Raw genomic sequence first — 25,722 nt, forward strand, 5'->3', positions numbered from 1 at the left:
CCTCCACCTTGCCCAGGCCCCAGTGTCTCTTGCTCCCGTCTTTGTGTCCACGTGTACTCGGTGTTGAGCTCCCACTTGTGAGTGAGAACGTGTGGTATCTGGTGCTCTGTTCTGGTGTTAATTCCCTGAGGAGAACGGCTTCCAGCTGCATCCGTGTTGCTGCAAAGGACGTGATTTCATTCTGTTACGGTTGCGTAACATTCCCTGATGTATATGTACCACATTTTCTTTATCTGGTCCACGGTTGATGGACAGTGGGATCCTTGGAATTCACAATCTGGGCCGATTCTGTGTCTTTGCTGCTGTGAATGGCGCAGTGATGAACGTGTGAGTGCGTGTGTCTTTATGGCAGAAGGACGTATGTTCCTTTGGGCGCAGACTCAGCAGTGGGATTGCTGGGTCGAATGGTAATTCTGTTTGCAGTTATTTGAGAAATCTCCAGACTTTCCATCGCGGCTAAACTAATTTACTGTCCTACCAGTGGTGTCTAAGTGTTGCCGTTTCTCCACAACCTCGCCAGCGTCTGTTGCCTTTTGACTTTTTAGAATCGCCGTTCTGACTGGTGTGAGATGGTATCTCATTGTGGTTTTGATTTGCGTTTCTCTAATGACCAGTGATGTTGAGCATTGTTTCCACATACGTGTTGTGTTGGCTGTGTGAATGTCTTTTGAGAAGGGTCTGTTCCTGTCCTTCCCTATTTCCTAATGGGGCTGCTTTTTGCTTGCAGATTTGTTTAAGTTCCTGATAGATTATAGATATAAGACCTTTGTCAGGTCCATAGTTTGCAAGTATTCTCTCGCATTCGTAGGCTGTCTGCCCTGCTGAGAGCTGCTTTGCTGGGTGGAAGCTCCTTGGCTCACTTGGTCTCACTTGTCAGTTTGTTACCGTTGCGATTGCGTTTGTAGTCTTCTTCATGAAACCTTTGCCAAGGCCAGCGTTCAGAGGTTTTCTTACAGGGATTTTACAGGGTTCGGCTTTACATTTAAGGTTTTGTTACACCTTGACTTGATTTTTGTATGTGGTGTCAGGAGGGGGTCCGGTTTCAGTTTTCTGCATGTGGCTGGCCCTCGATCCCAGCACGGTTTGTTGAGTGGGGAGTCCTTTCCCTGGTGCTTGTTATCGTAGGCTTTGTGGAAGAGCTGATGGCTGTGGGTGTGCGGCCTGATTTCTGGGTCTTCTGCCTGTCCCGATGGCTTGTGTGTTTCTGTGCCAGTGCCATACTGTTCTGGTTGCTGTAGCCTGTGCTAGAGTTTGGAGTCAGGTGGCCTCCGGTGCCTCCAGCTTTGTTCCTTTTCTTGGAGTTGCTTTGGCTGTTGGGGCTCTTTATTCTGCAGGAGGAAGATTATGCCACGCACACGATTGCTGATCAGTGCCATGCTTTATTACCGCCGAGATGTGTGGATGATATGACACGATTGCTGATCACTGCCATGCTTTATTACCGCCGAGATGTGTGGATGATACGCACACGATCGCTGATCACTGCCATGCTTTATTACCACCGAGATGTGTGGATGATATGCACACGATTGCTGATCACTGCCATGCTTTATTACCGCTGAGATGTGTGGATGATACGCACACGATTGCTGATCACTGCCATGCTTTATTACCGCCGAGATATGTGCTCTCGGTGGGCATTGAAAGCGGCCAGATCACCTTCAGGGGAGAATGCGTGTTATTCTCATCACCTCCTCATCATCACAGGCACTGGTGCCCACACAGGGCAAGTGGTGGGAGCTCAGGGTCAGCCACAGAAACTAACATGTCAGTGGCAAATTTGGAGGAAATACTAACTTTGACACAAAAAGTCTAAATTGAGCATAGTGAGATGGGCCGCTCTGGAAATCTCCCTTGTCAGGGTCTGTGGAGTAGCCTGGAGTAGTGATTTGAGAGGGTGGAATCACAAGGGATCTGGTGTCAGGCCACATCCCTGGCAGCTGTCCACTCAGCACAGGGTCTGAGATGCCCTGTGCTTTACAGGGGCCACAGACTCAGCACAACCTCAACAAAACGGAAAATTCAAAAGCTGATTCTGAATTTTATGTGGAAATTCGAAGGCCATAAATAGCCGAGGCAGTCCTGAAAGCAGCACAGAGTTGGGAGGCTTGGGCCCCTTGTCGCAGGTGAAATAGGACCATTCAGCAGGGGCTCCGTGACCTTCTGACCCCAGTGCAGCCTCACGAGTCAGTGTGTCCCGGGAGAGCCTCTCGGCTGCCATTTGATCCCCTTGCTCTGCACCCCCGGCCCTCCGTGTGTGACCCCCACCTCCTCCCCCTGCCTCCCGCCCTACCTCTGTCTGTGACCCCCACCTCCTCCGCCTGCCCCCCACCCTGCCTCTGTCCGTGACCCCACCTCCTCCCCCTGCCCCCAGCCCTCCCTGTCCGTGACCACCTCCTCCCCCTGCCCCCAGCCCTCCCTGTCCGTGACCACCTCCTCCCCCTGCCCCACCTCTGTCCGTGACCCCACCTGCTCCCCCTGCTCCCCGCCCTCCCTCTGTCCGTGACCCCACCTCCTCCCCCTGCTCCCCGCCCTCCCTGTCCGTGACCACCTCCTCTCCCTGCCCCCCCGTCCGTGACCCCCACCTCCTCCCCCTGCCCCTCGCCCTCCCTCTGTCCATGACCACCTCCTCCCCGTGCCCCCCGCCCTCCCTGTCTGTGACCACCTCCTCCCCCTGCTCCCCACCCTCCCTGTCCGTGACCACCTCCTCCCCCTGCGCCCCTACCCTCCCTGTGTGTTACCCCCACCTCCTCTCCCTGCCCCCCTGTCCGTGACCCCCACCTCCTCCCCCTGCCCATGACCCCCACCTCCTCCCCCTCCCCCCGCCCTCCATCTGTGTGTGACCCCCACTTCCTCCCCCCGTGCCCCCAACCTCGCTCCTGGTGACGCCTCCTCAGCAAGCTAAATAAACTGATTTCCTGATCTTCCTTTCACTTCTTTTAGACGAGGACTAATAAAATGGATCAGGCCTGACCTGATTTTTCCCACATTGCTCCAGCCCCAGGCTGCCCTGGCCGTGGCCTGTGACCTGGTGTCTTGTCCGCCGGGGCTTTGTTGCACGTGCATGTCTGAGAGCTCCTGTTAAAAATCTAAAATTTCATAAATATGTGATTTACACAGACATGCTTGCCTTGTCTTCAAACTAGAGTTCTTTTATGTTGAGAACCCTTTCTATTCACATCATTCTACGTGTTTTTGCTCTAGTTTTTGGTACTGAGTATATCAGGGAATTCAAGTTAATTTTTCTGCCATCTGAGAACTTGTTTATAGCTCACTTTTTTCTCTAACTCGGCCAAGACCTTATTTTTGTTCTGGAGTCCAGGCAGCACGTAGACGGCATCTGCCCGCTTCAGACGGCACCTTTGCCTCTGTGCGTGGGACCCGATATCCACTTCAGGGCGGCAGAAACCCGGGTGGAGCTCCCAGTTCCAACAGATGTGTCCAGGCTGCCTGCCCGGTGCAGCCGCAGAGACTCCTCTGCAGGTCAGCCACAGCCACAGCCACAGCCACCTGCAGGCTGGCAGGCGTCGCCCTCAGGTTCCCGCCCCGAGGCTCGTGCCCGCTGGGTGAGGCCCAGGCTGTGCTTCTGAGTCGAGGCTGCATCTGAAGGGTGTGAAAGGGGCAGGGCAATCTTTAGGCCCTGAGTGAGGAAGGGCTGCTGCGCCGAAGGATGGCCCAGAAGGCACCACAGAGCAAGGTCGGGGTCTCGTGGACGGCGCGTGGCAGTGTGGCTCCGGCCCAGGTTTCGGAGCAGGTGGTCTTCCCACTAGACGAGGGTTCGCCAGCTGCGGCCCAAGGCCTGCTCACCACCTGCCTTTGTAAATGCAGCTCTATGGAAACAGCCACGCTTGCTCATTCACTCTTTATCAGCAGCCGCTGTTGGGCTACTTATTAGCTCGGGCCATCAACAAAATCCTCCAGACCGGGCACTCAAACAGTAGATGATTATCTCTCACCGTTGTGGGGGCTGGAAGTCCAAGATCCAGGTGTCTGGCGAGGGCCATGCCTGCTCCACAGATGGTGCCTCCTGGCTGTGTCATCCGTGGCTCAGCCGCCATGGCCTGCGCGGAGAGATTAGGTTCTCACGCATGTGGCCTCATTTTGCCTTAAGTAGCTCCCGCAGACCCTGTCTCCAGATACAGCCACACTGGGGCTGGAGCCTGAACGTAGGAGTTCGCAGGACACAGCTCAGTCCACAGCAGGTGTTCGTCCATAAAGCACGAAGTGTTTTCCATCTTGGCCTTTGTGAAGATGCCTGCCCAGCTCCCTAATTCCTAGTCACTCCAGCTTTATCGACAATGTCAGTCATTGGGTGTGTCTGGTGAAATTTACAGCAAGGATTTCATCCTCTTCTCATGTTCCCCGCATTCAGAAGCAGGCACCGCTGGCTCTGGGACAGTGCTGGGAGCTGCCTTGCTGTTGGGTGTCCCTCCCTGGTGGGTGCAGGTGTGCGCCCCCGCCAGCCTCGCTCACCTTCACGCCATGGCCTGGTGCCTGTGCAGGCAGCGTCCTTAGCAGCCCTGAGCCAGGCACATACCTCACATGGCATATTTCCTTTACTCAGCCTCCAAATCCACATTCACAGATGAGGAAACTGAGGCACACAGAGATTGAAACATCGAGCTGGGTCCACAGTTAGTGAATGTGGTGCTCCTGGGCGCTGTGGGGCCGGTGGGCCCCAGGAACCCAAGACTTGAGCCCAGAGCCCACACAGTTTCTCAATGCTACACCAAGTATAGGTTTGATGTTTGTTTTGAGAATAAATGACCCTACATAGAAAAGTCAGCATACCTCATTAAAGAAATTGAAGGGAGGTTTCCTGTCTCTCATTTTCATTGCTGTTTCTGGGACTGACTGGAATGCATTAGGCTCCATAATTATTGGCTCACTCCCCCCACCCCCACTCCGCCCCCAGGGCCAGGAGCTCTTAGCTCAGGCAGGGGTGGAGTGAGCCATGTTCCCAGGGCAGCCGTGCCTTGAAGGAGCTTGCACTGAGCTCAGGCAGGGGTGGAGTGAGCCATGTTCCCAGGGCAGCCCTGCCTTGAAGGAGCTTGCACTGAGCTCAGGCAGGGGTGGAGTGAGCCATGTCCCCAGGGCAGCCCTGCCTTGAAGGAGCTTGCAGCCCAGGGTTGGGTGGGGGGCAGATGCAGGGACACAGCTGTCCAGCTCAGCTGAGAGCACAGGAGCCTCCGGGGCATCAGCGACTCGCCGGGGTGAGGGATGCCGCCAGGTGCAGAGGTGGAGGCTCAGGGTGTGCTGGGGAGGAAGAGAGGCTTGTGGAAAAGTCCAGAGGTAGGAGATGGGAAGGAAGCCTGGAATCTCTGGAACAGGACATTCCCAAGCAGGAAGGAAGCCAGTGGGGCTGGAGATGAAGGAGAGGCTTTCCACTGGGCAGCAGCCGGGAGAAAACGCAGCCCGGAACGCCCAAGGTGGGGAGCCCTGGGTACCTGTGTGGCCGCGATGCGAGGCCCCCTTTGGGGAGAGGTGGGAGCGTCCCCTGTGCCATACACTGTTGTGAGCTTGTCTCAGTTGTGCCGGCGTGGACATAGGGCCATGACGGTAGTGACTTCCTAGACACCAGTGTGGCCAAAGGCAGCCTGGACGGGCATTGCAGCAGGGCAGAGGCACAGACATCCTGAGGGGAAGCAGGACTGGGGCCGGGGCTCGGCTGACAGCTGGGGAGAGAGGAAGGTGGACCCCAGGCTGCCGTGGGGCTGGGGCTGATGAGGGGGACACAGTGGGGCCAGGCTGGTGGCCGGGGTAGGAGGGGCCGTGGGGAGCACTGAGAGTGGGCATGGAGGGGGCAGCTCTGAGACCCAGACCCAGGAGGAGGGGCCGTGGCTAGAAGACTGGGTGGCCGGAGAAGGCAGCCCTCAAGCGCAAGAGAACCCCGGGTCGTGGCAAGAGAAAAAAGGCCAGTGTTTACATTTGTGTTTCTGGGTCAGGTAGAGACAGTGGTTTGTGAACGGCAGAAAGGTCACGGGCCTGTTCCGTGCACCTAACCCTGGGGTCTGGGTCCTTCCAATCAAGAGGAGGCCTCTGGGCTGCCGGGCTTCCTCCGAGGGCTGACATGCATCGCTGGGCGGCTCCAGGCTGTGGCTGGAGAGCTGAGCCCAAGCTCAGGTCCAGCCCCAGCACCGCCGGCCCCTCTGCGTCACTCGGCGGGACAGCAGGACCAAGCAGCCCAGTGGGCAGCCACACACGGTTTCCGAGAGTCCTGAGAGCAGAGAGAAGAAATATGTAGAGACAACGTTTCCCATTGTTTTTAAAAATGTGTGAGCCAAATAAAGGAAGGAAAGGAACATTGACCACAGGCGTCCTGTGAGCGTGGCACTCCTGGGCACTGTGGGGCTGTGGGCTCTGCGATCATCTGCACCTCAGCTGGAATATTTCCTGAAGGAGTGCCAGACCGAGTGCCGCCTCTGTGTGTTTTGCTGTGTCCTCTGCAGTTGAGGCCTGTTGCAGGGAGTGGAGCTGGGATCCCACCACATCAGACCAGGTCATCCCAGGGCAGGCTTTTCCCCGGTTCGCTCAGGAAAGGGGCGGCTTTTTAGCATTTGCTGTTGCTTTCACACGTGCACTTGGGAGGATTTAGGATTTTAATTCCTGTATTGAAGCAAGTGACACACTGAAGTTGTGAGAAATAGTGTGCACTGGGGGAGGCTGTCCTGTGGTCGTAACGTGTCTGTCCTGTTCCCAACAGGGCTCCACGTGTTCCCCATGTTTGTGGCGTATGAGCTCACGGTGCTGGTGTTCCTCACCTTGTCAGTGGTGGTGATGAAGGTATGGACTGGAAGGGTCCACGCCCCTCGCAGTTTGCAGGCTCAGCACAGCCCTCCCTGTGGCCCTGGTTTCCAGTGGAGCCCACATCGGGCCTGCAGAGCCGGCCCTGCCCCTCATCTCGGAGGAGGCCCACTGGGCCACTGGACCCCGGGGAGGCAGATGTAGATTAGGCTGGGCGGTCTGGGTTTGTCCATGTGATCGATTGTTTCAGAATTGAGCGTGTTTAAAGGGGGGAACTAACCTTTTGGGACCCTCAGGACGGGCCTTGGCCGCAGTCCAGCCCGTCCTCCTCTGACAGATGCAGACATGCTTTTTAAAGACTGGAAAATGGTGTAGGCACTTTCTGTCTGTCCCCCGTGACTGCCAGTGTTCGAGCTGCCTGTGTCCACATTTAATTGAAGGTGTGATGACCTAGTCAGCAGCCAGTGGCTTTCTGGCTCATAGACAATGACTTAGGTCGTTTCCGTTTTAAGGAGCCAGAAGCTGTGATGATCGTTGGACCACTCCACCAGCTCTTAGCTGCTCGGCCCAGAGACACACCACCAGCTCTTAGCTGCTCGGCCCAAAGACACACATCTCTCTGTATTAAAAAGAAATTTCCACCTTGAGTACCCCACGCTTAATGCTATTAATCTAGTTTGGTTGGGGCGGGGGCGGGGGGGCTTGGGCAAGGCTTATTGTTTTCTGCTAATGAACCGAAAGGCTTAATGTTGCCTTTTTTGTTCAGTGTGGATTATTTAAGAGGTTTTGCGTGTATTTGGTGCCTTCGGGTGTTTGGAGTGCTTCTGTGCCTTTCCCTACTTGACGTGTTATTCAGGGACCATCGCAGCGTGCCTGTGGCTCGTCTGGGTTCTCTGTTTCGTGTGTGTTTAACTCTGTGCGGGTCCAGTCTTCAGCAGTGACGTGATGAACCGCTCTTGCAGTTTCTCCTGGCGGCGCTGGTCCTGTCTCTCATTCTGCCGAGGAGCAGCCAGTACATCAAGTGGATCGTCTCTGCGGGGCTTGCCCAGGTCAGCGAGTTTTCCTTTGTCCTGGGGAGCCGGGCGCGAAGAGCGGGCGTCATCTCTCGGGAGGTGAGTGGCTTCCCCCCGCGGAGCGCTTCTCGGGTGGCACGGGCTGCACTCTGGGTTTGAGTCGGGTGTGGCGAAGGCGGCTCGGCAGCACAGCGGGGCCTGGGGGCAGGGTCCTCCTCCAGGGGGGCACGCAGAGGCCTGGCTGCTCTCTGCTCATCCAGCATGTGGCGTTTTCAGAGGAAAGTTGCAGTTAGTACTGCTTGAACTATTGCATTAACCTTTTAAAACAAGTCTAATTAAATGTCAGATATTTCTTCTGAAAGAAAACTAACTTTTTAAAGCTGAGCTGCCAGTGTGCACATAAGTAGCACCCCAGAAACGTGAAATACCCGTAATAGCAGTGTGCCCGGAGAGCTGGGTGGAGGTTCCTGTGGACACTGAGATGGCCCTGGGCATTCGGACTCACGGCCTTGTCTCCTTGCATTGTGTGTGAGGCGGGTAGAAGTCCAGGTGTTGAGTGCAGTGGAAGTAATTGCTGAAAGGTAGAATTGCTTACAGGAAGCTCCACCTGAGGCCTGACCCAAGGCTGCATCCCCAGGGTCAGGGAAGCTGTGGGGCAGGCTGGCTTGTTACTGTGGCCCGGGGTTGGCCTTCAGGCAAACACAGGCTAAAGCTGTTATCCTGTGGCCCATCAGGACTAACCATGCATCATTGATCTTGAAATCACAGTCTCTCCTACATCCCAATGTCCTCAGCTTCTGGCTGTACTTCCATGTGCTTTAAAGAGATAGTAGTGAATTTATGATGTGCAGGCGTCCCTCCCAGCACTCGGCGTGACTGCGCTCAGCCTCAGGACTCTAGCTTTGCAGGCGTCCCTCCCAGCTCAGTGAGACCAGCCCTGTGCTTTCCTGTTGCAGGTGCTAGTCCTGACAGTCTCTGTGACCCGCTCTGCACTTTGCTGTTGCAGGTGTACCTCCTTATACTGAGTGTGACCACGCTCAGCCTTTTGCTCGCCCCGGTGCTGTGGAGAGCTGCAATCACGAGGTGTGTGCCCAGACCGGAGAGACGGTCCAGCCTCTGATGGCTCAGAGATGATGGACCGTGGAAGGGAAGCATCTGTGGGGAGTGAGCGCTTAGATGGCCAGCAGGTGCTCCTTCTGGGAAGCTCACACCTTGGCAACAGAACAGCCCTCTAGCAGAGCGTCAGTGCAGTCATGTTATCCCGGCTTTTACAGAATATTCTTGTCCTATTTTAGAATTTTCCAGAGTCATTTATTTGCAGTCCGTTGATTATGTGCAGTAGACCCGGGACACTGCGTTTTACCGATCACCTTGAATGTGGTGCCTGGATGTGCCTTTTTTTTTTTTTCCCCTGAAATTATTATTAATTTTCTATTGTGAGTTCATCAGTTCATAGTTTTTTTAGTAAAGAAGCAAAATTAAAAGGCTTTTAAAAATGTACAACTTCAGAATTATAATCTGTTGGTCAAATATTTGTTATTAAACATTTCTGTAATATGAAGTTGTAATCCTGGCCGTGAGCTTAGAAGCTTACTTTTGATTCTTAAAGCCTATGTTTTCTAAAATGAGACAAATACGGATGTCTATTTGCCTTTTATTGTAACTTTTAAATGAAATAATTTCATGTCAATTTCTATTAGATATATCACTTAAAATATTTGGTTTTAAATCACAAGAATATGTATTCTTTAATAAAGATAATTTATGATCATGGTATAATTAATTGAAATTTATTAAAATCTGTTTTTATTAATTTTTTTGTATTGAGTTTATCTTTACACAAAATTCCAGCCAATTTTTTTTTTACTAAGATGATTTCTATATTAACATGCTATTCTCCAAGACACCAAATTAATGCAGTGTTAATTGATAAGTTCTAACTTTTGATATTTAAATGTCTATTTTGGTGATTATGTGCCCCATTTTAGAAAACCACACAGGTGAGGATCTGAGCCTCACAAGGACTTCCCTAAGAGGCATTGTGCTCATCTGTTTTGTGCTGCTGTAATAGAATGCCTGAAACTGGGTCATTTACAAAGAACACAAACTTATCTCTCGAAATTCTGGAGGCTGGGGACAACAAGATGGAGGTGCTGGCAGGTCAGGCCTGCTCTCTGCTTCTGGGATGGTGCCTGGAACGCTGGGTCCTCCAGAGGGAGGAAGGCTGGGTCTTGGGGAAGGCGTGAGAACAGACAAACATGCCTGAGTCCCCGAGTCTGTGATGCTCCTCATTCTTCAGCACGGCCTGTGCCCAGGACGGGGCGCTCCTCTAGTGCAGAGCTCACACCATGACTGTGGTGTCCTTCAAATAACACTGCTGCTGCCAGCTTCCCAGGGACTCTTCTCCTGTGTGATTCCAGTGCCTTGCCTATGTCCCTGCTAATCTTCTGGAGTTTAGGGGTCCGTGCGAAGCCCACCCCACCTGAGTCCTTTCATCCTGGGTGCCTTCACCTCCATCCAGGACTCCGGGGTTGCAGCCACACATGCTCATGTCACCGTGAGGCCCGGCCCTCCAGGGCCTGAGATATACAGATGCTATCCCCCTGGGCACCCAGTGTTTCCCCTTCCTCCCTGTCTGCCTTTTGCTCAATCTCTCAGCGCCCTCAGGAAGCCCTTTCACAGCTCAGCAGGGAAACCTCTGGGCTCCTCCCCCTCCAGCAAGTCACCTGGAAGCTCTCAGGCTGGCCATGGAAAGCTGAACCCACTGCCAGGGGACTGGACAGAGGCTGGTCTCATTTTCCAATCCCTTCCAGAAGGAAGGAGGATGCTTCTCCTGAGAGCAGCGACGGGTTTGTGTCCTGTGACCTCTGCCTTCCCTCGCCCGGGGGAGGATGATGGGGCGTCTTTTTGGCTTTGGTTTAAGTAGCGAAAGAGATGGAGTGTTCAAAGGATTGAGGGGTCGGCCGAGGGTGGGGCTTCTCAGTGAGGGGCGGGTCCTCTGGGCATCATGAGGTCCTGGGGAGAGGACCCTGACCCACTGCCAGGGAGCTCTGCCAGAGGTTCCCATGGGACATGGAAGGGGAACCGACATCCGTTTCTGCACTGCGGTGTGGACACCTAGCCCCACACCACCTAGGTTCCCCCACAGGGGCCTGAAGACTGGAGGTTCTCTCCAGAATGTTCTGGTTTGATTCTGAGAGCAGGAGAGACACCCATAAAAATGATTGAGGTTAAATTTCTGGCCAGGTAGATGGGAACTCACAGCCAAAATTTAATTAAGGAGAATAAACAATTGTGCCACGCCATGCATCCAAGTCCGGCAGGGCAAATCGACACCCGCTACTCACTGAGCTTCCCCTGGGCCGGAATGTTCCCCCTACATTCGCAAGAACAAAGCCTCCTTCCTGTAGAAAAGAAAACAAAAGTAAAATAAAAAGAACAAAGCCATTGGGCTTGGGTTTCCTCTTTCCAATCAATCGATTGGTCATCGTCAACACTTTGGTTTTTTTGTTGTTGTTTGTTTGTTTTTTTGAGATGGAGTCTCGCTCAGTCACCCAGGCTGGAATGTGATGGTGCGATCTCGGCTCACTGCAACCTCCGCCTCCCGGGATCAAGCGATTCTCCTGCCTCAGCCTCCCAAGTAGCTGGGATTACAGGCGACCACCGTCATACCCGGCTACTTTTTGTATTTTTGTAGAGACAGGGTTTCACCATGTTGGCCAGGCAGGTCTTGAACTCCTGACCTCAGGTGATCTGCCCGCCTCGGCCTCCCAAAGTGCTGGGATTACAGGCATGAGCCACCGTGCCTGGCGTCGTCAACGCTTTGAAAAGGTATGATGAAATCGGGCCACCTGTGATTTTTACCAGTTGAGCATGAAGAAGTGAACCACTGAGCATGAGCTGGGCAAAAGTGAGTGGTGAAAACATTGTGAAGAGCTAGGGCTTTTCAGGAAAGAAGAGGAGACTAACTGGGCTTCCTAAAGTCATCAAGAATTTGGGCAGTACGTCAGATTATCAGAAGTTAAAATTTATTTTCACCTATAATCCAGGGGGTTGGGACAGAGAGGTGTGGCTTCCTCCCAGAACTGTGACTTGACTTCATGAACTTCCACAAGGCAAGGGGCTGCAGGACTGTCCTCTAGACGCTCCGGGTGAGCCAAGACAGGAGACCTGACATCAGCTCACCTTGGGGAATGACACCCCCGGAGACAACCCACCCTTTCACAGAACTTCCAGTGAGCATTTTAGCATCTTAACTCTTCCATGTGAATGAACAAGGCTTGCTGCTCCCCAGGCTCATGCCTGAAGTCCCAGTGCTTTTGGAGGCTCAGGCAGATGTATCGCTTGAGCCCAGGAGTTTGAGACCAGGCTGGGCAACATAATGAGACCTTGTTTCTATGAAAAACACAAAAATTAGGTGGGTGTGGTGGTGCTCAGGTAGTCTCAGCTACTCAGGAGGTGGGAGGATGGCTTGAGCCCGGAAAATCGAGGCTACAGTGAGCCATCATCATGCCACTGCACTCCAACCTGAGCAACAGAGTGAGACCTGTCTCAAAAAAAAATGTATATATATATATATATATATATATATGGATATGAGTGAACAACCTCCACCTAGGGCTTTCCTAAAGGTAAGACCAAAGCAGAAGAATGAAAACAGAGAATTCAGGAAGCAGAAAAAAATGTCATGGAAAATGTTTTAAAAACCTATCATTAGGCCGGGCACAGTGACTCACGCCTATAGCGCATTGGGAGGCTGAGGTGGGCAGATTGCCTGAGCTCAGGAGTTCAAAGACCAGCCTGGGCCACATGGTGAAACCCTGTCTCTACTAAAACTACAAAAAAAAAAAAAAAAAAAAAAGCCAGGTGTGTGGCCTGGCATAGTGGCACCCAACTGTAGTCCCAGCTACTCGGGAGGCTGAGGCATGAGAATCGCTTGAACCTGGGAGACAGAGGTTGCAGTGAGCGAGATCACGCCACTGCACTCCAGCCTGGGCGACAAAGCGAGAGTCTGTCTCCAAGAAAAAAGAACAATAAATAAATAAAGTAAAAACTTAACCATTAATACACTGTCAGGGATAGTACATCCATAAAATAAGAACAGAATAGCATGAAAAATAATCAAGAAAAAATCTCTTTGAAATGAAAAAAAAAAAAGATTACCAAAATAAAAACACTCAGGAGAGATGGAAGAGACGGTGGAACCTAGGAGCTTGGCGAATGCTCCTGAGACCTGGGTTCTTTCCCAGGTGGCTTCTGGCAGCTCTGTCCCTGGTGTCTTTGGTTCTCTTTTTCTGGACCCTCTTTTGGCTGGATGATGGACTGCCTGGTTTGATCCTCTAATTTGCTTACATTTTCCCTGCCATTTTCCATTTCTTTGTCTCAGTCATATGGGCACCACAGATACCCACACAGTAAATGAAAAAAGTCCCTTACAAATCACATCATCACAAAATTTCACAACACTGAATAAAGTTCTAAATAGCTTTCAGAAAGAAACTAAATCAGCTCTCAGGCAAAGGGACAGAGATAAAAAGGTCTTGGGCTTCTCAACAACACGAAAGCAGTAGAGTGAAGCTGTTGAGATTCCCAAGGAAAATGAATTCCACCTAGGATCCAATACCTGGAGAATGAGCCGTGAAGAGCATAATAAAGATGTCTTCAGAGTCATGAGCCCCTCCTCTGGAAGCTGCTGTAGAAAATGTTTCAAAACCAAGAAAGATGGCTTGGGGTCCAGCACACAGAGCACCACCCTGAGGGGATTCCAAGCAGAGTTCTGGGACAAGAGCTGCCCACCTGGGGAGAGAGCAGCTGGTCAGCTTGGAGGAAGGGAGCTCTCCAGGAAACAAACCACTGGTCCTCTACCTACACAGGTGTGTGTGTGTGCAGGTGTGTAGGTGTTTGTACAGGTGTGTGTACAGGTGTGTGTGTACAGTTGTGTAGGTGTGTGCAGGTGTGCATGGGTGGACGTGCGTGCACAGGTGAGTGCAGATGTGTGTAGGTGTGCATGTACAGGTGGGCATGCTAGCACAGGTGTATGGGATGTGTGTGTGCACGTGTGTAGGGGTGTATGTGTAAGTGCACATGCATAGGTGTTTGCATGTGTGCGTGTGTGCAGGTGTGTGTGCACAGGTGTGTCCAGGTATGTGTGTGTGCAAGTGTAATGTCCCTCATGTGGGTGGGGTTGTGTGCGTGGGTGTGTGTGCACAGGTGTGTGTAGATGGGGGGTGTAGGTGTGTGTGCATGTACGTAGGTGTGTGTCCAGGGATAATGTCCCCGTGTGTGGGTGTGGATGTGTAGATGTGTATGTAGGTGTGTGTGCAGTTGTGTGTAGGTGTGTGTGTGCACAAGCATGTACACATTTGCATTTACGTGGAGAGGGGCCATAGCTTTCATCAGATTTACTTTACAGGACCAGAAAGCTCAAGAACAAGTCTCATGAAAGGTTCTCCAACAGCTTTTCAAGGCATTATTCCCAGCCCAGCCGTAACCTTTGTGTAAGGGAATGACGGGGCCCAGGCTTCCGCCGGGGTATTAGAAGCAAAGCCCTAGTCAGGCATTTGCCTGTGAACTTAAAGTGACCACATCCTGTTCCCCTATATATTTATAGTACTAGTTCCCTCCCCCTCCATCTCCCCCTCCCCTCCCCCTCCCCCTCCCCCCCCCTCGCCTGGAGGGACCCAGGGATGGAAGACAGCCTTCCTAACTCATCGACCCCTCCCTACGCAGGATCTGTCAGTGAGTCTTTGTAGGTGTATCTATTCAGATGCACACGTATAGGTGTGTGTGTGCAGGTGTGTGTGCAGCTGTGCATGTGTGGGGGCCGGGTTGAATTTGCATCTTCCGCTAGAAGAACTAGGGGTTGCCCAGGCTGTTTCCCTGGTTCCCAGTGGGCGGGGGAAACATAAGAGTGGGCTCCAGCCCTAGGGCAATGGTCAGGCTGGCGAATCCTGGACATGGGTCAGACACGACCCTCAGGGCATCTGCCACTACAAGCAAGTTTCCCATGTGAGTGACCCCAGGCACACAATGGACAACCAGGCATTAGGCCATCCATCAGGTAAGAGAAGCATCCCATAGAAGGCGCATGGTAAACATCACATCTGGCCCCTGCATTTCCCCAGAGGGCAGGGTTGCCACCCACTCTGGTACTGGAACCCCAGTTTAGCAGGGGGCTCCCAAAACAACTTGGCATAAAGAACAATCTGAAAGCACACAGCCTCAGGGAGAGCAGGCCCTCACCCACTTCTTAGTCCCGCAGTGTGTGAAACAGTGACAGAGCATTCTGAAGAGATCCCTTAGGCCACATGTTGTTCCCGTGGTGTCAACACGTTTAGGAGGACTTGGTGCTACGTGGCACAGCCTGCATCAGCTAGCAGAGAGGCTCTCAGATTGGAGAGGACAGAAGAATCATCACGAGAGGGCTTCTCAAAACCCAGTTGATGGGCAAACCCAGAGGTCTGGGGTGGGCCTGAGAATGTGCATTTCCAACAAATATTCAGGCATTGCTGTTGCTGTTGGCCCGGGACCCTGTCATGAGGAGCACGGATCTGCACAATTGTCCCTCATTACATGTTTGCTGATTGACTGAATGAGTGAATCCAGGCAGTGAGAATAATGGCACTCAGAGGAGGGGCCCAAGGAACAGAGTTGGGAGTGGTTGCTGTGCTGTGATCCCTTGAAGGTTGGTTTAGAGGCTTGTTTCTCAAACAGCACCCTCTCAGTGGAGAGCAAATTCAATTTGGAAGATGATGACTGCCATTAGAAAGGGAAGTGGAACAGAGTAGAGGGTGAGGGTGCACCGTCTCATGAAGCTTTGGTTCCATTTTATGCCTACTTCTCACTCGTGTGTGTTTGTGTGTGCTGATGAGGCAAAAAGTAGCTTCTCACTGAGGCAGTCAAGAAAGTCTGAAGCCACCAGGTGTAATGTCACTGAGGAAAGAAGGCCCAAATGGCAGGGACAGGAAACAGGCCGCCCGGCGTGGTCAGTGACCAGAGGGCTGCGAAATGAAGTCCTGAGAACCCAGGGCTGGGGTGCTCTCGAGGTTGGGGATGGGGCTGTGGCTCTCTTTCCGTGGGTGTGTAACTGGAATCTTTCCTTTCACAATCTAGATTATTCCATGATCTATGAATAAGATGAAGTGTGGCCCAGAGAAACAGACCCAAGAAATAGAGGCAAGGGGAGTACGAGGGGCTGTGAGGAAATAATTGAAAAGGGATACATGTAGCTGTTGTCTATGTGAAGGATTACAAAAAAAGGGTGTCACTGGCAGGTGCGGTGGCTCACGCCTGTCATCCCAGCATTTTGGGAGGCCAAGGCGGGCAGATCACGAGGTCAGGAGATCGAGACCATCCTGGCTAACACGGTGAAACCCCGTCTCTACTAAAAATACAAAAAATTGGCCGGGCGCGGTGGCTCACGCCTGTAATCCCAGCACTTTGGGAGGCCGAGGCGGGCGGATCACGAGGTCAGGAGATCGAGACCATCCTGGCTAACACGGTGAAACCCCGTCTCTACTAAAAATACAAAAAATTAGCCGGGCGTGGTAGCGGGCGCCTGTAGTCCCAGCTACTCGGGAGGCTGAGGCAGGAGAATGGCGTGAACCCGGGAGGCGGAGCTGGCAGTGAGCCGAGATCGCGCCACTGCACTCCAGCCTGGGCGACAGAGCGAGACTCCGTCTCAAAAAAAAAAAAAAAAAAAAAAAAAATACAAAAAATTAGCCAGGCGTGGTGGCACCGCCTGTAGTCACAGCTACTCAGGAGCCTGAGGCAGGAGAATCGCTTGAACTTGGGAGGCAGAGGTTGCAGTGAGTCGAGACTGCGGCAGTGCACTCCAGCCTGGGAGACAGAGCGAGACTCCATCTCAAAAAGAAAAAAAAAAGGGGTGGGGTGAAGGGGGGCATCACTATTTCAAATTTAAAGGTTGATAAAGGGGGTGATTTATCACTGAAGTCTCTCCGCTGCTTCAGTGGTCTGGGGTGAGACGTGCCTACGAGCCAATGTGTCCATAAGCCGATGTGTCCCAGCAGGTGTCACCTGCACCCCGTGGGAAAAGAGCACATTTCTGGGGGGCTTTCTCTCTAAGCCCATGCTTGCTTCGGGTGTCAGTGTTGGCTTGCGCCCCCTGAGCACACGCAGGTCTGGACGGGGTCGCGGGTCTGGACGGGGTCGCGGGTCTGGACGGGGTCGCGGGTCTGGATGGGGCCGCAGGTCTGGATGGGGTCACGGGTCTGGACGGGGTTGCACAGGTCTGGACGGGGTCGCACAGGTCTGGACGGGGTCGCGAAGGTCTGGACAGGGTCGTGGGTCTGGACAGGGTCGCAGGTCTGGACGGGGTTACAGGTCTGGATGGGGTCGCAGGTCTGGACGGGGTTGCGCAGGTTTTGAGATGGGCATTTCCTCCCCCAGCATCTCAGGGTGTTCTTGGCAGCCCCTACCCCAGGACAAACCTAGTTTCCTGTGTTCCTGGTGTTTGTTTTACAAAAGCCTAAGCAGCAGGAACATTTGCAGACTCTGCTGAGAGGGCGAAAGGGGAGGCAGGCATGCAATGTAGGCAGAAGCTGGGAGGGGCTGGACAAAGCTTCTCAGACTTCAGAGTTGGGACCAGAGGGCAAGAGAAGGGCCCAGCTGCTAGGACGTGGTAGCTTCACAGAGGGCAGGGCCTCAGGACACTGGCCACTGCTGCCACATCCCGGGCACAGGGAGACAGCCCAAGGACAGACAGACAGGTCCCACGGGCCTGTGGGTGGGTGGCATACAGAAAGTGAGCCAGCTGCGGAAGCCAGAGAGCACTTCCTACCCAGCCGAACGGCGGCCAAGACCCCGCTGCTCACCAAAACGTGGCCTTGTGAGTCGGTCCTGGACGCCGGGGCTGACTAGCATGACGGTTTGCAAGGGAGGAAATGGTGGCCCTGGAGGTCCAGTTGTTCGCTCAAGGCTGCTCAACGGGACAGTGACATTCACAGAGAGAGCCCTGTAATAGGGCTGCCCACCTTTCACACACTGAAAGCTGACTTGAGAGGCTGTTTTCTTCACTGTATTGATGGACAGCTTTGAGTTGGTGTTGGTCATGGCCATCTTCCCTCAACACTTTAATTGAAATGTGAAGTTACAGAATAAGAGGTCAAAGGCACCCTGGGGACTGCATGGGCACCTCATCCATGGGTAAGGCTCTGGGCCGGGGTTCACATCCTGAAAACCTGCGTTCAGGAGTCTGTTTCTCACTCGAGGGGACTTTGGTGTCTCCAGAGATGTTCACTGCGCTTTGTTCTCAGAAGGGCTGCTCTGAATCTCACGAAGGGAGTGAAGGGTCAAGGCATGTGAATGGCAGTGAGAGCCCCCTACGTGGACAGGGCCTTCTGTCCACAGAGTGGCAGAGAAGAGTTTGTTCCTGGAAGAGCTCCACCCCTGGAGCTGCAAGGCTGGGGCCCAGGCGCGCTACAGCTACAAGCTTCATCACAGCTCCCTCTGCTTAGGCTGTCACTGGCTCACGGTCACACAACCAGGAAGGAGTGTCAAGCACCCACCACGTAGCGCCCACTCCACGTCCCTCCTATCCTGCCCTCGGTTTCAGAGGCTTAGTTGCAGACCACAGAATCCCCACCAGCAGGTGGAAGCAGATCGAGTTTTACTCAGAGATAAAGACCGATGGTCTCCCCATCTGGGCTGAGAGCCGGTGGACGTCACTGCCAGGGATGATGCGGCAGGAGAGGTGCCCAAGCACGAGCAACACTGGCACTGGGCCCCAGGAGCTTCTCTACAGTCCACACAATGTCTAAAGGCTTTCCCGAAGGCCCAGGCCACTCCCGTGTGGCTGCACCTCTCGTTGGCCAATTCTGCCCCCCAGCTTCATTCAGGTAAAGCAGTGTGTGGAACCCAGGTCGCAGGTGAAGGCCCAGCTGTGAGGGCCTCTGGCAAATGGTGATCATACTGCCTGGGCTTTGTGGTGCAGAGGGGACCTGAGGACAGGCAGACTGGGTTTGGATTGATTCGATATGCCAGCCTGCCTGGAACTGTTAGAAGAAAAACTTTGGACTTCGTTCTACATTCAAAACAAGGTGGATGAGGGGGAAACATCCAGGGCCCCAGTGTGGTGTTATGCAGAATCCATGTGGTGCGGTTCTACTCTGTTTGTGGTGAGAGCATGTGTGTGTTTGCAGAGGGCTTGTAGGGCTACTCTGCCTCCCTGCCCGAGCTGACCCCAGGACAAGTAATCTGGGGAGTGGTCCCAGAGACACTGCCAGTGAGGCTGGAGAGGGCCCCGGTGTGGCATAGGTTCCCCGGGTGTGGGGGCTGAGCCTCTTCCCCTCCCAGCAGTCCTGGTGCCAGGCTCCACAAGGCAAAGATGCTCCGCGTGCCTGTGGGTAGTCCCGCAATGAGCTCTGTGGCTGCCAGATGCACCTCCCCTCCAAGGCCTCTGCTGCCTCCCAGTGGCTCACTTTGTTTGTGGCACTGCAAACCGAATCCTGTTAAAAAGCATAGTTAGAAGGCAGCACCACGCTCCTCACTCCTGAAAGCCAGCGGGTGGACCAAGTCTCTACCTTGAAATCCCAGTCACCGTGCTCAAAATTAACAAGTTGTCCAGTGACCTGCTTCTGGGATTGCCACGCTGAGAGGTCGCGTTGTCTTCAAGCAAATACAAGAAAGCAAGTCTCAAGGAAAGCAGGTTTTGTTTCTAGAACATCAGAGGGACCCAAGCATGTACCACATTAGGCTTTTTAAACCCACATTCTACCCAGGGCTAGGTCAGCGAAGAAGGGCTTTCAATACTGAGGAAGCTCTCGGCTCCTCATTAGTCACTGAGATGACATTGTAACCATGGGAAGTCTGGGCCTTACCTCACTGCGTCCATCCCTGCCCAGTTACACCCCACTCCCACACTGCAAGCGGGGGCTTTAAACTGTAAATCTGTCAATGTCATTCCCTGAGATGACATAGGGGCCAACCTTGGGTGGTGTGAGCAACAAAATGCACAATGGTCGTGCTGATTGCAAACTGTAGAATAAAATAAATGCATGCAAGTTCACACTGCTGTCGTCACTGACCATGTCAACACGCAAACGGGGAAGAAGGACCAACTGCTCTTCCCTGCAGGAGAACCTCAATGGATAAATGCCAGAGGAAAGGGGGAAACAGAAAATCACCATGAGGCAAAGTCCACGGAACTGATTGCTGCTGACAAGACCCCCATGGATGCCAAAATCAGAGAAGTTCCAGGAGAATCAGGATTTGGTCTCCCAGTGTCTCCAGGACGATTATCCACTACAGAGGAAGGACGGCAATGTGACCAGGAGACTCAGCAGACACCACCTGGACCTGTAGTTGGACACATCAGCTCAGGAGCCACTGAGAGACAGCCTTACCTCCACAGGATGCTTGCCAAATGGGCTTGACTTCATACAGTCCTGAGAACATGAGACAGCAAAATCCATGCCCAGGCCCCAGGACAAGGATGGTTAGGGCTGACATAGGGTCTGGCTCTGTCACCCAGGCTGGAGTGCAGTGGTACAATCATGACTCACTGCAGCCTCCAGCTCCTGGGCTCAAGCGATCCTCCCCACTCAAGTACCTGGGACCACAGGAGCACACCACCACACCCGGGTAATTTGATTTTATTTTTTGGAGAGATGAGACCTCATTGTGTTGCCCAGGCTGGTCTTGAACTCCTGGGCTCCAGTGATCCTCCTGCCTTGCTCTCCCAAAATTGTGGGATTACAGGCATGGGCCACGGTGTCACACTGGGTGCTGGGTTTAATATCTGTGTCGTGGCCATGCTGGACACAGATATGAAGGAAGCCAGGGAGGATTATGTGGGAACTCTGGGTACTATTTCTGCAACTTTTTAGTAAGTCTCAAATTCATTCAAAACAAAAAGTTAAAAACAACAACAACAAAGAGCCATCCACTTGCCCCAAACTCTTCCTAAGCTTCCACTCACTCTGAAGATAAATTTCAGAGTCCTCCATCAGACTTAAAGAACTTCTCGCCAATTCCCTCCGGTCCACACGACCCCAGCTGTCTCTCTCCACTCATCCCTGAGATCTTAAATCCACAGCACTTTCTTGGATCAACTTTCCTGACAACAACATTGCGAGGTCTCTCTCTGTGGCATTTTTGTAGCTCCTAACACCTCCTCCGCAGCACTTACCATGTCTGCAGTTAACTCAGAGCCTGAGAGACCCACCCCTCAGATCATCCGCAAAGACCCACAAGTGCTTCCCTCAGCCCCACAGACCCCTTCCACAGACCGAGAGACACTTCCCACAGACCCCCCCAACATATCCACAGACCCGAAGCAGTCGCCTCAGACCCACAGACCCTTCCCACAGACTCATAGACCTTCCCCTCAGACCCATAACCTCCCCACCCCACAGACCCACAGACTATCCCCTACCTTCAGACCCTCCCCTCAGACCCACAGACCCTCCCCAACCCACAGACACTTCCCATAGATCCACAGACCCTCCCCTCCCTTCAAACCCTCCTCTTCCTTCAGATGCTCCCCTCAAACTATCCTCAGGCCCTCCCTTCATACCCATAGACCTTTCTATCAGACCCTCCTCTCAGACCCACGGACCATCTCATCAGTCCTCAGGCCCTCCTCTCAGACCCACAGAGCCTCCCCTCAGACGCACAGAGCCTCCCCTCAGACCCACAGACCCTCCCCTCAGACGCACAGACCCTCCCCTCAGACGCACAGAGCCTCCCCTCAGACCCACAGACCCTCCCCTCAGACGCACAGACCCTCCCCTCAGACGCACAGACCCTCCCCTCAGACGCACAGACCTTCCCCTCAGACGCACAGACCCTCCCCAACCCACAGACACTTCCCATAGATCCACAGACCCTCCCCTCCCTTCAAACCCTCCTCTTCCTTCAGATGCTCCCCTCAAACTATCCTCAGGCCCTCCCTTCATACCCATAGACCTTTCTATCAGACCCTCCTCTCAGACCCACGGACCATCTCATCAGTCCTCAGGCCCTCCTCTCAGACCCACAGAGCCTCCCCTCAGACGCACAGACCCTCCTCTCAGACCCACAGAGCCTCCCCTCAGACGCACAGAGCCTCCCCTCAGACGCACAGACCCTCCCCTCAGACGCACAGAGCCTCCCCTCAGACGCACAGACCCTCCCCTCAGACGCACAGAGCCCCCCCTCAGACGCACAGAGCCCCCCCTCAGACCCACAGAGCCTCCCCTCAGACGCACAGAGCCTCCCCTCAGACGCACAGAGCCTCCCCTCAGACCCACAGAGCCTCCCCTCAGACCCACAGAGCCTCCCCTCAGACCCACAGAGCCTCCCCTCAGACGCACAGAGCCCCCCCTCAGACGCACAGACCCCCCCCTCAGACGCACAGAGCCCCCCCCTCAGACGCACAGAGCCTCCCCTCAGACCCACAGAGCCTCCCCTCAGACGCACAGAGCCTCCCCTCAGACGCACAGAGCCTCCCCTCAGACCCACAGAGCCTCCCCTCAGACCCACAGAGCCTCCCCTCAGACGCACAGAGCCTCCCCTCAGACCCACAGAGCCTCCCCTCAGACGCACAGAGCCTCCCCTCAGACCCACAGAGCCTCCCCTCAGACCCACAGACCCTCCCCTCAGACCCACAGAGCCTCCCCTCAGACGCACAGAGCCTCCCCCTCAGACGCACAGAGCCTCCCCTCAGACCCACAGAGCCTCCCCTCAGACCGACAGACCCTCCCCTCAGACCCACAGAGCCTCCCCTCAGACGCACAGAGCCTCCCCCTCAGACGCACAGAGCCCCCCCCTCAGACCCACAGAGACTCCCCTCAGACCCACAGAGCCTCCCCTCAGACCCACAGAGCCTCCCCTCAGACGCACAGACCCTCCCCTCAGACCGACAGACCCTCCCCTGAGACGCACAGAGCCTCCCCTCAGACGCACAGAGCCTCCCCTCAGACGCACAGAGCCTCCCCTCAGACCCACAGACCCTCCCCTCAGACCCACAGACCCTCCCCTCAGACGCACAGAGCCTCCCCTCAGACCCACAGAGCCTCCCCTCAGACGCACAGAGCCTCCCCCTCAGACGCACAGACCCTCCCCTCAGACCGACAGAGCCTCCCCTCAGACGCACAGAGCCTCCCCTCAGACCCACAGACCCTCCCCTCAGACCCACAGACCCTCCCCTCAGACGCACAGAGCCTCCCCTCAGACCCACAGAGCCTCCCCTCAGACGCACAGAGCCTCCCCCTCAGACGCACAGACCCTCCCCTCAGACCGACAGACCCTCCCCTGAGACGCACAGAGCCTCCCCTGAGACGCACAGAGCCTCCCCTCAGACCCACAGACCCTCCCCTCAGACCCACAGACCCTCCCCTCAGACCCACAGACCCTCCCCTCAGACGCACAGAGCCTCCCCTCAGACCCACAGAGCCTCCCCTCAGACGCACAGACCCTCCCCTCAGACCGACAGACCCTCCCCTGAGACGCACAGAGCCTCCCCTGAGACGCACAGAGCCTCCCCTCAGACCCACAGACCCTCCCCTCAGACCCACAGACCCTCCCCTCAGACCCACAGAGCCTCCCCTCAGACGCACAGACCCTCCCCTCAGACCCACAGAGCCTCCCCTCAGACGCACAGACCCTCCCCCCAGACGCACAGAGCCTCCCCCTCAGACGCACAGACCCTCCGCTCAGACGCACAGAGCCCCCCCTCAGACGCACAGACCCTCCCCTCAGACCCACAGAGCCTCCCCTCAGACGCACAGAGCCTCCCCTCAGACGCACAGAGCCTCCCCTCAGACCCACAGAGCCTCCCCTCAGACGCACAGACCTTCCCCTCAGACGCACAGAGCCTCCCCTCAGACGCACAGAGCCTCCCCTCAGACCCACAGAGCCTCCCCTCAGACGCACAGAGCCTCCCCTCAGACGCACAGAGCCTCCCCTCAGACCCACAGAGCCTCCCCTCAGACGCACAGACCCTCCCCTCAGACGCACAGACCTTCCCCTCAGACGCACAGAGACTCCCCTCAGACCCTCCCCTCAGACGCACAGACCCTCCCCTCAGACGCACAGAGACTCCCCTCAGACGCACAGACCCTCCCCTCAGACCCACAGACCCTCCCCTCAGACCCACAGACCCTCCCCTCAGACGCACAGAGCCTCCCCTCAGACCCTCCCCTCAGACGCACAGAGCCTCCCCTCAGACGCACAGAGCCTCCCCTCAGACGCACAGACCCTCCCCTCAGACGCACAGAGCCTCCCCTCAGACCCACAGAGCCTCCCCTCAGACGCACAGACCCTCCCCTCAGACGCACAGAGCCCCCCCTCAGACGCACAGAGCCCCCCCTCAGACCCACAGAGCCTCCCCTCAGACGCACAGAGCCTCCCCTCAGACCCACAGAGCCTCCCCTCAGACCCACAGAGCCTCCCCTCAGACCCACAGAGACTCCCCTCAGACGCACAGAGCCTCCCCTCAGACGCACAGACCCTCCCCTCAGACGCACAGAGCCTCCCCTCAGACGCACAGACCCTCCCCTCAGACGCACAGACCCTCCCCTCAGACCCACAGACCCTCCCCTCAGACGCACAGAGCCTCCCCTCAGACCCTCCCCTCAGACGCACAGAGCCTCCCCTCAGACGCACAGAGCCTCCCCTCAGACGCACAGACCCTCCCCTCAGACGCACAGAGCCTCCCCTCAGACCCACAGACCCTCCCCTCAGACGCACAGAGCCTCCCCTCAGACGCACAGAGCCTCCCCTCAGACCCACAGAGCCTCCCCTCAGACCCACAGAGCCTCCCCTCAGACCCACAGAGCCTCCCCTCAGACGCACAGACCCTCCCCTCAGACCCACAGACCCTCCCCTCAGACGCACAGACCCTCCCCTCAGACCCACAGAGCCTCCCCTCAGACGCACAGAGCCTCCCCTCAGACCCACAGACCCTCCCCTCAGACGCACAGACCCTCCCCTCAGACGCACAGAGCCTCCCCTCAGACCCACAGACCCTCCCCTCAGACGCACAGACCCTCCCCTCAGACGCACAGACCCTCCCCTCAGACGCACAGACCTTCCCCTCAGACGCACAGACCCTCCCCAACCCACAGACACTTCCCATAGATCCACAGACCCTCCCCTCCCTTCAAACCCTCCTCTTCCTTCAGATGCTCCCCTCAAACTATCCTCAGGCCCTCCCTTCATACCCATAGACCTTTCTATCAGACCCTCCTCTCAGACCCACGGACCATCTCATCAGTCCTCAGGCCCTCCTCTCAGACCCACAGAGCCTCCCCTCAGACGCACAGACCCTCCTCTCAGACCCACAGAGCCTCCCCTCAGACGCACAGAGCCTCCCCTCAGACGCACAGACCCTCCCCTCAGACGCACAGAGCCTCCCCTCAGACGCACAGAGCCCCCCCTCAGACGCACAGAGCCCCCCCTCAGACGCACAGAGCCCCCCCTCAGACCCACAGAGCCTCCCCTCAGACGCACAGAGCCCCCCCTCAGACGCACAGAGCCTCCCCTCAGACCCACAGAGCCTCCCCTCAGACCCACAGAGCCTCCCCTCAGACCCACAGAGCCTCCCCTCAGACGCACAGAGCCCCCCCTCAGACGCACAGACCCCCCCCTCAGACGCACAGAGCCCCCCCCTCAGACGCACAGAGCCTCCCCTCAGACCCACAGAGCCTCCCCTCAGACGCACAGAGCCTCCCCTCAGACGCACAGAGCCTCCCCTCAGACCCACAGAGCCTCCCCTCAGACCCACAGAGCCTCCCCTCAGACGCACAGAGCCTCCCCTCAGACCCACAGAGCCTCCCCTCAGACGCACAGAGCCTCCCCTCAGACCCACAGAGCCTCCCCTCAGACCCACAGACCCTCCCCTCAGACCCACAGAGCCTCCCCTCAGACGCACAGAGCCTCCCCCTCAGACGCACAGAGCCTCCCCTCAGACCCACAGAGCCTCCCCTCAGACCGACAGACCCTCCCCTCAGACCCACAGACCCTC

At 55.4% G+C, this 25,722-nt stretch overlaps 1 protein-coding gene and 1 long non-coding RNA gene across 17 annotated transcripts in view; one reads left to right on the top strand and one right to left on the bottom strand.

The window, feature by feature from the left end:
- Positions 1–9,570, top strand: part of TMCO3 (transmembrane and coiled-coil domains 3) — a 60,149-nt gene extending 50,579 nt beyond the window's left edge. For 5 of the 16 annotated variants that reach the window (XR_010150590.1, XM_024348406.2, XM_054665628.1 and 2 more), the window contains 3 exons: positions 6,704–6,783; positions 7,707–7,856; positions 8,764–9,570. Coding sequence is in view for 15 of the 16 variants with exons in the window: in XM_024348406.2 (XP_024204174.1) it covers positions 6,704–6,783; positions 7,707–7,856; positions 8,764–8,877 (344 nt within the window). In the remaining variant the exon portion in view is untranslated. Of the gene's footprint in view, positions 1–6,703; positions 6,784–7,256; positions 7,366–7,510; positions 7,642–7,706; positions 7,857–8,763 lie in introns of those variants that run through there. The other 11 variants (XM_024348403.2, XM_024348405.2, XM_063792376.1 and 8 more) reach the window with 5 other exon arrangements.
- An 8,246-nt stretch (positions 9,571–17,816) lies between these two features.
- Positions 17,817–20,072, bottom strand: LOC134808172 (uncharacterized). Its single transcript, XR_010150589.1, has 3 exons — positions 19,901–20,072; positions 19,298–19,431; positions 17,817–19,222 (listed from the first exon to the last, which is right to left on the bottom strand). It is a non-coding gene; the product is annotated as an uncharacterized LOC134808172 (long non-coding RNA).
- Positions 20,073–25,722: the final 5,650 nt, after the last annotated feature.

The sequence above is a fragment of the Pan troglodytes genome, chromosome 14, assembly GCF_028858775.2.
Source record: "Pan troglodytes isolate AG18354 chromosome 14, NHGRI_mPanTro3-v2.0_pri, whole genome shotgun sequence".
NCBI lineage: Eukaryota > Metazoa > Chordata > Mammalia > Primates > Hominidae > Pan > Pan troglodytes.